The following is a 12,662-nucleotide window of genomic DNA, read 5'->3' on the forward strand; positions in this document are numbered from 1 at the left end:
ATGAGGTGAATGATGATGAACTAGACGCACAACAACACAACAACTTCACTCACACTATCAAACGAGGGATGAGATGACGTTAAAGGTAATGGCTGCTGATCACAATAAAGACCACCATTCAAAGCTAGTTTTCTACTTCTACGTCTACTGTTCTCTTCTTACCTGATTCTAGGGCTACAAAGAAGGACAAGGAAAAAACAGGGAAAGAGAACAAAATAGAGGAATATAAAGTAAAGCATTTTTGGAAAACAGCGTATAGCATGGCTGAAATAGCTTGCATGGTTTCTTCTAGATCGTACTCTATTTCCTCTGGACAGAAAAACAACCATGCAACGTCACAAACAGAAAAGCAAGAAAGTGAAAAGGGATTTTGCTCAGCAGCACACATTCAATGATCAATGACATATTGGTTTACATTGTACAGATGTTTAAACACACATGAACATTTTTATCTATAACATGTCAAACTCAAGGCCTGGGGGCCAAATCAGGCCCTTTAGAGCATCTAATTGGACCCGCAGGACAAAGTAAAAATGACAGAAACAAGTGTATCATTGTATAAATTACAAAATAATTCAATTGTAGATATCTCAGCCCCTCCAAATACACATGTATCCACATTTCCCAAGCTTATATCACATGACACCCCTGATCTGAAGCAAAAGTAAAATGTATCTATTTAAATTTATAAAACAAAGGCTCCACTACTACATCCAATCGAACATCTTGACAAACTGATGTCACAAAGTGACAAATAAGGAAGCCTATTATCATCTTATAGACATGTTTACATTTATTTTAGTCAGTTGCTGTTAGCAGCATTGTTTTTATTTCATATTTATTTAACATTACGGTGCATGTGCCACCTTACAGCCAATGAGTTTAACATAGACATCTTTAAAAAAAAGAGCATCTGGGAACTCATAAGTGAGTATAACAGGGCCTGAATATAAAGTGAATCATTGTGTCAGGATTAATAATTAACTGGCAAGTTTCCAACTGCATTGAGCCTCTATCTATCTATCTATCTATCTATCTATCTATCTATCTATCTATCTATCTATGTATAGTATGACAGAAGGAGCCTACCTGGCTGAGCGGGCTCCTATGCTGAAACCCATGTAGCCCTCCTGGGGGAGGGAATCATCTCCTAGTTCTTTAAGGTCCTGGGGCCGCAGGTACTTGTCCGTGTCTCCGGTGATGGCATCCTCACCTGGTTAACAATTTAAAAAAAATAATAAATAAATTTTAAAAACTCACTAAAGCTGAAGCATCACCTATAGGCAAATAAGTCACAACCAGCCCCATAGGACCATTCTGAATGTGCCATTTAATGATTAAAGGGCCTGTGATGGACATTCTCAGAATCTACTAGTGGCACAGCAGCTTAGTCCTTATGGAGCACTCAGGTTAAACAACAGCTGAGTATATAAATCCACTGTAAAAAAAAAAAAAAAAAACAAAAAAAAAACCAACGCAGGTACTTTCACAGCACTCAGATATCTGAGCATCAGCAGGTAACAAGATCAACAAACGCATCATCCCCACACACGAGAGATCATCAGACCCGGATCAGACCTCGATCAGCGGCCCGATGGACGATGACACGCCGGTCAATGAAGCCGCCGGAGCGGACACAGCGCTTGTCCTTCTCCCTCATGTCCCGGTTTGTGGTGCCTGCCTGCAGCGCTATGCTCCTGCACCGCAGCCCCCTCCTCTTTCAGCACTGCCGCACTGAGCACGCAGCACCAGCAGCCGCAAAGACCACACACACACTGCTCATCTAGTTCCACTCTACCCTTTCACAATAAAACTAGTAAGCAAAAGTGAATCTAAACCTGAATGTAAAATCTTCAGCAACAACAAAAACAATCAGATATTTGGAACATTATGTCAATAAAGCAAAAATTGATCATAGTTACATTAATTGAAAAAAATAAAATAAAATCATTTTCTGGGTTTTACTGTACATGCTAATTTTAATATTTTTGTTGTTGTTTTTTTTTACTCTTTCTTATTTTATCATCTTTATAATTATTTTATGAAATTACTTCTGCATTTGTATTAGTATCTACACTTTTTTTTATCGGTTTAAACTTTTGTCATTTATGTAAAGAACTTTAATCTACAATTGAATGTGTAAGAAAGGTGCTATATAAATAAAGTTTGACTGATTTATTGACTTTGAATGTTCACCATGATTTTTTTTCCCAAACTAATGATAAATAATTGCACCAAAGTAGCGTAAACGCATTTTATTTAGGAGTAATACTTGAAAACTTCACTTTTTCCAACTTTTCGGCCCGATTCGACAGATATGGAAACAATCAGACTCTGTCTAGAACAAAATCGCATCACCGCATGTACACACTTTATTCACCCATCACCACCGGAACCAACACACGCATTCTAGCCGAAGTTAGAGCTGATGTACCACCATAATTGTCAACACAATAATACATCATGCACCATGTAACTATCTTTATTTTACACAAGTGGAACTGTTTTATCTATCCACTCACCTTTGTCCAACGCATCCATATTCACCACAACTCGGTTTGGATTTCCTCAATGTTTTGTTTCCCTTGTTTAAAACACCGGACTTAGATTCTGAACGAGGTTAAAACTATCATGTAGTCCATCCAAATCCTCTTTGTCCTGATTGAAACACTTATCCAGCTTTAGACAGAAGCGATTTCATTTGCGCTCCAAACTATTTACGCGTTTGGCGCTGCTTTTACGCGCGCAGCGCTGAAAAGAGGAAAGAGCGCAGCTCAAACCGGACTGTATTTTATGTCTCAAAGCTAAACTCAAGCATTGGAAGTCCGAGCTGTTAATTCTCCTGCAGGCGGCTCAAACAAAGCTCATCCCGTTGGATTTAAAGAGAGAAAGTCTGCAGTGAGATGGTTTCAGAGGACGTCAACATGGACTACATCAGCTGGACTCTATGGAGCAGCCTGAGGATCAGAGCCTGGTGTAACATTTGGAGAGAAGATAACAAACATACAAGTATTGTCTTGTATATTTGTGACTCAATGCTTTTGCGCTACATTTTATACTGGTGATTATTTCTTATACTGTACATCACAAAATAGAAATATATTTTTGCATTTTTTGTAACATCCCCTAAATATTGGTTTGGCTTGAATTATTTATTGATTTGCTTTTTTGTTTTAATTATGTAATGCTCACTGGGTTGGGATGTCAAGTGTCCTGCCAATAACTTGAGCACATATTTAGCTATTGTTTCTTCTGTTGTATTGTTTTTCAAATAAAGGCAACATTAAGTAAAAAAACAAAAAACAAAATGCTATTTTCATAAGAATGTTCAATATTTTCAAAAATCTAACTTCTTCAAATGCAGTTTATATGTTTGATTAAAAAAAAAAAAAAAATACATTAGATCATTTGTGAATGTCTTTGTGAGACAGGCATGAGCTTTGTGAGACCCTGAGGGTGTTTTATCTCCCACTTACTTACACTTATGGTGTTATTGGTTTGGAAATGATCAGCTTTGCCCATAATTTTAATCAAAACACAATTCAGCATATCTTAAAATTATAAAAATAACTGTTAATAATTTACCACCATGAGGCCGTTTGGCTTTAAAAGTGCAAAAATAAGATTAAACTTCAATGTATCAAATGTATTTACGCTTAATACCCAGTTATTATAGGTGTAGAACATAGGGAGTTGCTGATACGATCCAAACTGGACTACAGTGTGAAAACAAAAGCAAGCTAAATAAGTGCAACGTGTAGCTGAGGTGGACTGTCGTTGAGCGATTGATTGAACAAGCACTACAAGCTGACACCAGGCACTTCAACATGCAGCCTAATAGGATTGGCTTCCTCCATATAGGATTAAAGTAAGTTGTAGAAACTCTTCTCTTCCTGTGGCTAATACTTCAATATACACAACACACGAAGGGGGAGTAAACAGAACTAGATAAATCCAGTTTGCTGCTGCTGGAAAAACTGATCGCCTTTGATTATCAAAACAATACAAGCTCCAGAACAAATCCACCTGCTATCATCTGACATTCAGTCTGACAGTATCAGCTGACAGTGAAACTCCACACGAGCGTCCCCAGAGCAACAACCCATTCAGGAGCTCATTAATTATACAGTCACATGGAAAAATAAGATAAGCAACAACTTAGATTCTGCTATGAAACCTAGCTGTAGTTTAAACTTCTACCAACTTGTTTGCAGTTCATATGGATTACGAATAATAATGTGTATTAAGTCTAATTCGCACGGGATAAGTATTATCTGGGGACCCCATGTAATAAATAAAAGACCCCCTCAACGTCTACTTTTTTATGTGGCGCATTCGCACGGGATAACCGAAGCCTGAGATTTCGCTGAAATTCACGGACATCTCTTGGATATGATGTCAATGCGCTGCGTAACATTTGCTCACATTGTTTTCAACATGACAGGCGCTAAGAAGAAAATTAGGCACTGGATGAAAGGAGAGACCTGGGGTGAACAAAGGTTCCTTCTCTTTTTGTTGCCGTACGTTACGGGCCGATAAGGTTTTGCTGGCCCGGGACCCAAAAGGTGTCCCGGAAACAAAACAACACGCGATAACGCATCAGATCCCGCCCATTTCTGTCCAAATCACAGAGAGGCCTATTCGCATTAGATTAGTATTATCACAGGACCTCGAAGTTCAGCAAAATATAGTAGGTAATTTGAGGGGGAATTAATCCCGTGCAAATAGGGCTTTAGTTACTTTGACACTAATTTCTTACTTTTTCCGAGAGACTGCATAGCTATCTATGATAGTTGAGATGGTTGAAATCCTTAGACTTTTGTTTCACAGGTTGGTAAAAACAGCTGCATTATGAAGATGCATTATAAAAAAAACAGTTTGGAAAGAAAATGACACGTTAAAAACCTCAAAAGCCACAATATTTGACATTTTAGATGCATTTTTAAAACTGAAAGTTTAAAAATTGGCTTTACCATCTCTAACATGAAAGCACAAACAACCGCCAAGTGCCAAATATCCTCTTTGCCAGATTTTGTCAGTTATCTGGATCAGTGATCCTGATCATGGTACTGTGATCATTCACACGTTAAAGACTTGTATGACATTTCAATCCCCATTAATAATGATACAATAGGTCCAAATGTTTGGGCACCCCCATTTTTTTATAAAAAAGTTGCGATGAAATGCAAAGTCCGAATCCGATCCAGATGGAACTCGGGGTAATTGAGGATCCAGCTCGAGATAACTGAGTCAAATTTCACAAAGATTGGTCGAGACATTTTTTGATATTGAAACTGATTCAGAATCAGTATATTGATTCCAATCCCCTTGACATTTAAATGGAATCTTCCATTGCATAAGGTCGATCTTTGGTTAAAACTTTGACAAAATCCTGAGAACAGACAACCAAACAAATAAATAAATACCGGTTTAAAATATCCTAGTCGGTAGAGGTAATAGTCACATCATTACTTTTCTTTTATTCTTTTATAAAGTGAGGAGTTGTATAACCATTAAAAACAACTCCAGGTTGAGTTAAGCTGAACATTGTCACTGTTGCATACATGTGTTTTTCTGTTAGCTGAGGAGTTTCTCGTTTAAAAGAAGGAAACAAAGCAGAAAAAGCAGAGGTTTGATAGACGGAGTTACTGAGAAGTGAAGTAAAACACACCAAAGGTTCAGCACTATTCACACCGGGGACAAATACCTTTTTCAACATCTGACAAAGGATCCTCTATGAGAATGTCTGGCATTGGGGCCCGGACTGTGGGATTTAAATACATTACTGCTCATTAACTAAATATGGGACTCATGCTACATTATTACATTGCATTAGGACCACTGCACGTATAATGTGTTCATCATGACATCCTTTAGTGGAATGGATATATTTAGCACCATGTTAAATTGTTGTCTTTAAATGACTTGTGTAAAGATTAGAGAGAGTTTTAAAAGGTCCAAACAGCTGTTATAGCTGCAAACGCACACAATAAGAAGCAGGTGGTCATAATGCTGACGATAGGGTAAATGTCAAAATACAGCACACAGGAACATCCCATCATCTGTCAAACTCTAATACCAAAGGATGAAAAAAGAACGCTAACATACCTTCATCATCTGACATTTCGAGGAACTCATTCATGGTCTCCGGCACGTTGATTTTGTGCTTTTCTGATGTACTCTGCAAATATCAAATAAATGAATACGATCAAGAAAGACATAGAAACATCATCAACGTCATGCAGCTTTGGTTTCACATAATTATGCAAATGCAATCATTGTCTTTCCACAACAACCTTGTGTTACAGGTATGTCAGTGGTTAAAATAGTCACCATCGAAACCATTACATCAGTAAGAATTCTAGAACCATTCCAGCACTGCTGACCCAGAGCTTTTACACTTTTACACTGGCAACTTTACATTTCTCTCCCACAGAAATAAGTGTTTTTAAAAAGCTGCTGATTCTTTTTTCACCTTCAAACAGGATCATTTACTTTTAGATGAACTTACATCTGTGGAATAGGACTGTGCAATCAGATCTCTTTTATTTTTATGAGTACAAGTGCGCACCTCGGTATTGTTTGATACTGATACCAGTAAGTATCACTATAGGGATATAAAGTAATATTTGACCGAAAGCTATTACTATTGCATAAAATACATTTTTGTTTAAAATGCTGGGAAACATAGCTATTCTAATCTTTTTAAAAATATTATATTATATAAACAACATAAACATATATGACTTGTACATAGTGCTATGAAATAAAATAAAAATAATTTATCATAAATTATTATGTTTTAAAAAGCATGAATTAAAATCATCTTCCATGATTTTTTTTATGAATCCATAGACAGAATGCATATTTATCAAACTTCCTCTTATTTTAAGTTCCAGTTTCACACAACTGAACTTAGGAAGTTTGTTTTAGGATATATATTGTTAAAGCACACACTGGCAACATGACGGCAGCTTTGAGCCGACAGGTATATATGGGGAATTGATGCAACAAAATTAGGACTTTATCATGTTCTGAAGTTTGTGTACTGGAGTCAGGTGGATAAAGGCTGATGAACATTACATGCCTGCATGTCTTTGTATTGATTTTAACAGAAGTTTAGGCAGCATTGTTGACTACTATTGTATGTGTTTTACCATAAAACAACATAATCAGAAGTCTAAGTACAGACAGGGGGAGCAGAGAAACGACCATGACCTTTGACCTGCCTCACTGTAGGAGGAGATGAGTGTGACTAATTCACTTTGTGGATGAATGTGCTGCATCATCTTTCTGTATCTTCACTCATTGTCCTTCTCATCCCACTCGCTGCACGTCTTTCTGTCACTGCTGTCAGACACGTGCGGAGCACAAACACCGCCCTGTCCTCTGCTATATGAGGAGAAACCTTAAGCCCTGTTCTAAGCTTCCTTTGCTCTCTCACACTCACACTTCACACATGTGTCAGTATGACTTACTGTCTGACATACACACTGGTTGACTCACACAGCAGGAGAAGTGGCTGATTGGCCGAGTTTGGATTAGGGCAACAAGTCAATTCCGTTGAAGACTAAATCAGCGACTACGTATTTCATTATGCATAATATTATTGCATTTCTCCTTTGGTTAGAATGCTTTTTGACAGTCAAAATTCAAATAATTGCTCAGTTAGAAGCAAAGTCATTCAGGGCACCAAACCTCCATCAAACTGACATTTGATGGAACATTTAAATTAAATTAAATTAAATTAAAATACTATTTTTTTGTATTTACAGAAAAAAATTATGTTTTGAAAATTTCATAATCCACAACCCTCCCACGCCTTATCCCCCACATATCAACAGGAAAAGTACAATCAATAAACCAAAAAACAAACAAACTAGATACATAGACAATACACATACCAAAATGCAACAACAAAAATATACAAGTAATCTAAATTTCATCAAATGATTTCAGGGCAAGGAATTCGTCCCATACTAAATAAAACAAAATAAAATAAAAAATAAAATAAAATAAAATAAAAAACAAAATAAAATAATTAAAAAATAGAATAAAAATAAAATAATTAAAAAATAGAATAAAAATAAAATAATCTAATTCTACAAACAAAAATCCAAAAATGATAAAATGATTGATGTAGATTGTAGACTAATATATAGATTCTGTGCATGTATGTGCATTACAAGCTGCAGACTAAAAGTCAGTGTCTCACCGTGGTGTTCAGATTCTCATCAGTCACAGGCCTCAGCGTGTCCACCACTGAGATGTAGCCTAATCGACGAGCGATCGACAGGGCAGTGTTCCCGTTCTGGAGGGAGAAAAGACAAAGATGAAACTATTGACAGGATGTGCACAAATAAAAAAATACACATGTAATCAGTTTTGTTGGTTTTGTTGGACAGTTCTCGTGTGTTTGTGCACTGACCACAGTGAGCTCGTTGGCCGACGCCCCGTGCTGAAGCAGCAGGTTGATGATGTGGGTGTGGCCCTGCTGAGCCGCCTGATGTAGAGGAGTATAGCCGTTCTACGCAAAAAGGACAAACACACGATCTGTTATAAAAAGATGACTTTCGCACAGCGAGATCAGTGCTTGTTCAGCGATGATATTGTTGGTATCACTCAGGGTCTGTATACCTTTGTTTTGCCATTGATTCTGGCATTGTTCTGGAGCAAGAAGTTTGCCATCTTTGCATTGCCATAGTGACAAGCCACATGTAATGGTGTGTAACCAATCTGTGTAAAGACAAAAGAAGAAACAGTGAGATGAAATGGTTAAATATGGATATTGTGTCTCAACAAAAAGGGATCCCGTGACAACTCTTGATCAGATCAGCTGAGACTCAAGCCATTTATTTTATTTATGATCTAATTTGGATTTAGTCTGCTTTTTATTTCAATGACTGGCACTTTTCTCTCTTACTTTTCTGATCGTAATTCCACCTGATGAGTCTAATGAGCCATCAGCCTGCTGAGTGTTATATTGTTTCATTTCTTTCTATACTTTCACCCAAACACATCTGTCAAACTCAAATATGGCCCTTTAAAGCATCCAATTAGGCCCGAAGCAGAAAGTAAAAATGACAAATAAAAACATAAACCATTGTGTGAATGAAACTCAACAATTTTCCCAGTGCGTATATCAAATGATGGCAGTCATTTTAATGTAAAACTGTTGAAAAAAAATCAAAATTCTTAAAAAATCCTTCCATTTTCCTCAAATTATTACACATGTTCCTTAATTAGAAAGAAAATTGTCACATAATCAAGGAGATTTAAAGTGAAGGCCCTGTTGGGACTTAAATCTGTCACTTAAGGCTTGGATATTGTCATTTTCTTATATATTATATATTGAAGTGCAAACTAGACCATATGACATTACTCGTTTTCATACATAAAATATGTGGCCCAAACTGCTCAGTATTTGGCCCCTCAACGAATATGACACCTCTGCTCTAAAAGCTTTTGATATACCAGAAAACACAGGAAAGTCTTATGATTGAATAAGTCAATAGAAAATAAAAAGTAATTTACATCTTTAAAGAAAAACATGTGGTGTCTTGGTGCCTGGATCTGAAACATAGTTTCAAAAGCATACAAAGATACGCCTTTCGAGACATTCTGTTTGAAATATGTTGCATGTGCATAAAACTAATGGAAATCAGCGAGCAAATGACCTAACAGCTGTAAACAACTGTCAAGTCAGCACAAACACACACAGATAACCTTGTGGCTGCCCAACCTTCAGCTGCTGGAGGTCTGCCACGGCAGACGTGAGCAGCCTGTTACGTGACAATGACTCAATATTACAGAATGGATGTACTCAGCTGTGTGTGTGTGTGTGTGTGTGTGTGTGTGTGTGTGTGTGTGTGTGTGTGTGTGTGTGTGTGTGTGTGTGTGTGTGTGTGTGTGTGTGTGTGTGTGTGCAATGATTGTGAACAAGAAGAGTGTTGGGACATGTTGGATGACATCAGTGAGAAGAATCCACACATATAACCAAAGAGTTGAGTGTGTGTAGAACCTTTTTGCATGTAAAAAAAAAAGCTTCACCTTGGTTTGTGGATTGACATCAGCTCCATGGTTAAGAAGGACTTCTGCAACATTAATCTTGTCCTCTTGAGCAGCCAAGTGGAGTGGTGTGAGTCCGCTCTGTGTACAAAAAAAAACACTTAGACAATCACATCAACACATTTCGTATCATGGCAACACTGTCAAAGAATGTGAATGGTGATTGAAAGGACCTCAACTTTTCTTTCTTTACTTTGTTAACTAAAAAACCAACAAGCAATAGTACGTACCTATTTCTAAACATCAACAATGTCATGGCATTGACGGCCTTACATCATGATTAGTTAAAGCCTCCACAAAATCTAAACTTTTTTTTTTCTTCAATAAAATAAATACAAAACAACAACCGGAAAAAAAAGAGGAGAAATAAAAAGTACATATTAACTTCTGTAGCAATGGGAGCAGCTGAAATTTCTATTAGTGCATTTTTTCAACCTCTGTTTTTTTACATTTATTTTTTAATGTCCAACAGAAAACTTTCAGTCCATCGCATGTTGTTGCAAACTACGACAAGATGGAAGTGGCCAGTCTGCCAATCTTGCTCGTTTCTGTGTTGCAGAAAACTAACAGGTTTTCTGAAGCCTTACCTTATTGCACACATTGACGTTAGCGTTCTTGGCCAGCAGCAGTGACACCAGGTCCACGCTCCCTTCCTGTGCTGCCAGGTGAATAGGGCTGATGCCTTGCCGCGTCACTGCGTTGGTGTCGGCGCCGTACTCCAGTAGCGTGGTCCCGATGTCCATCTGGTTCTTTTTGGCAGCGATGTGAAGAGGTGTGTAGCCATTCTGCTGGGAACAAGAAACATGTCATATGCAGGTTAAAGAAGTTGTACTGGTAGTATGTTTTACTGCAATTCAGAGTAAAACTGTTGGAGAAAAACGAGTATCATGTTGTTTAGAATGAGACGAGTCAGCAAAACATCATGTCTTATTCGTTTTTTCCTAATTTAGTCATTAGGACTATTTCAGTTGCTGCCCATTAAAGAGGTTAAAAATAAATATCTGACACCAGGGTTTAAGGGTTTAATTGGATCCTGCAGGCGACATGAAAAAGCTGGAGTTTTTGTCTGTCTTAACTTGCCTATGAAACCTAATTAAAGAGGAAACACCAAATACTGCAAAGTTGTTTCATCCGTTAGATAGTTGTTCTGCAGGACCACAAAGAGGATGACTGAGTAACAAAACAGAAATGTGGACATAATTTAAAATATTTTTAAAGGTCCTGTGTCATAGTTGTCACTAATGTTTGTAACATGTGCTCTAAAAACACACAAACCTACAGCAAGCCCTGCACACTTCGTGCCTGTTTTAGTCTTTTTTTTGTCACTTTACTAGCTTGCTTTACATGTATTACAGAGAAACTACATTTTAAAAAGTGAGCATGAGTAACATTGCCTCTGCTGGTTGATCAAATAAAAGCAGAAATAAACGAAGAGCATGGACGGCAACAAACAGATGACTCAAATGTGTGGGAGAGAGGGAGGGAAAGAGAAAATCTAAGGCAAAAATGTATTTATTTTTATTCCAACAGGGTAAGTAAAGCCTTTGTTTATTTTTTATTCCAACAGGATAAGTAAAGCCTTTATTTATTTTTAGTTTTTTTCAACAGGGTAAGTAAAGCCTTTATTTATTTTTAGTTTTTTTCAACAGGGTAAGTAAAGCCTTTATTTATTTTTTATTCCAACAGGGTAAGTAAAGCCTTTATTTTAAAAAAAATTTACTTATATTTTGTTTGCTGCTTGATAAACCAATCATATTCTGTGTTGAGCACATACTCTAGTGCTTTGAATAACAAATAAATCTCTGACTGAAAACAAACCACAACTTTGGTCACAAGTGTAACCATGTGGAAACGTGTTTGGTAGACAAATATATTATACTGTTCGTATAATGCCAAATGAGTTTAAGCTTTTGAATTGAAGTGAGTGAGAAAAACTTGCACATTTATCTTAATGTTAGAACATGTTTAACAATATTAACTAGAATGTAATGAGTTTTTAAGGGCAAACACACAAAACTGAAAACAGAAGATGTGGGAATTGATCCAAGTATTAAGGTGTGTTAAGGTGTGTTAAGATATATTAAGGTGTATTAAGGTGTGTTAAGATATATTAAGGTGTGTTAAGGTGTATTAAGGTGTGTTAAGGTGTGCTTTACCTTAGCGGCAGCATGAGGAGAAGCTCCCTGATCCAGCAGTAGCAGAGCCACTCTCTGGTTATCGTAGTGAGCGGCTACATGCAGGGGAGTGAGGCCGCTCTAAAAACACCCACCCACACACACACACACACACACACCCACACACGCACACGCACACGCAACACAGCAATGGTTTGGATCAGGGGTGTCAAACTCAAGGCCCGCGGGCCAAATACGGCCAGAGTGTAACCTTTGGCCCGTGGGAGGATTTTTGTATAAAAACATACGTCATTATGGAAATCAGCTTAAAATCTAATTCCAGATCTCTCAGTCCCTCCCAATGATTTACTTTTTATGAAACTTCCCAATATATATAGGGACTTGTAAATTATCTGCCCATAGTCACATGATTTCTTTTAAAATTTTTTTGTTGCAAATTGTTTGAGAACTGTTGGAAAA

At 37.2% G+C, this 12,662-nt stretch overlaps 1 protein-coding gene across 38 annotated transcripts in view; it reads right to left on the reverse strand.

The window, feature by feature from the left end:
- Window positions 1-12,662, reverse strand: part of LOC114476589 (ankyrin-3-like) — a 170,055-nt gene that overhangs the window by 49,627 nt on the left and 107,766 nt on the right. For 24 of the 38 annotated variants that reach the window (XR_003675621.1, XM_028468292.1, XM_028468299.1 and 21 more), the window contains 9 exons: window positions 12,225-12,323; window positions 10,656-10,856; window positions 10,051-10,149; window positions 8,638-8,736; window positions 8,429-8,527; window positions 8,216-8,311; window positions 6,109-6,181; window positions 1,090-1,213; window positions 163-174 (listed from right to left, as the gene is read on the reverse strand). Coding sequence is in view for 37 of the 38 variants with exons in the window: in XM_028468292.1 (XP_028324093.1) it covers window positions 163-174; window positions 1,090-1,213; window positions 6,109-6,181; window positions 8,216-8,311; window positions 8,429-8,527; window positions 8,638-8,736; window positions 10,051-10,149; window positions 10,656-10,856; window positions 12,225-12,323 (902 nt within the window). In the remaining variant the exon portion in view is untranslated. Of the gene's footprint in view, window positions 1-162; window positions 175-1,089; window positions 1,214-1,578; window positions 1,738-6,108; window positions 6,182-8,215; window positions 8,312-8,428; window positions 8,528-8,637; window positions 8,737-10,050; window positions 10,150-10,655; window positions 10,857-12,224; window positions 12,324-12,662 lie in introns of those variants that run through there. The other 14 variants (XM_028468306.1, XM_028468297.1, XM_028468287.1 and 11 more) reach the window with 4 other exon arrangements.

Source organism: Gouania willdenowi, chromosome 15 (assembly GCF_900634775.1).
Source record: "Gouania willdenowi chromosome 15, fGouWil2.1, whole genome shotgun sequence".
Lineage (NCBI taxonomy): Eukaryota > Metazoa > Chordata > Actinopteri > Blenniiformes > Gobiesocidae > Gouania > Gouania willdenowi.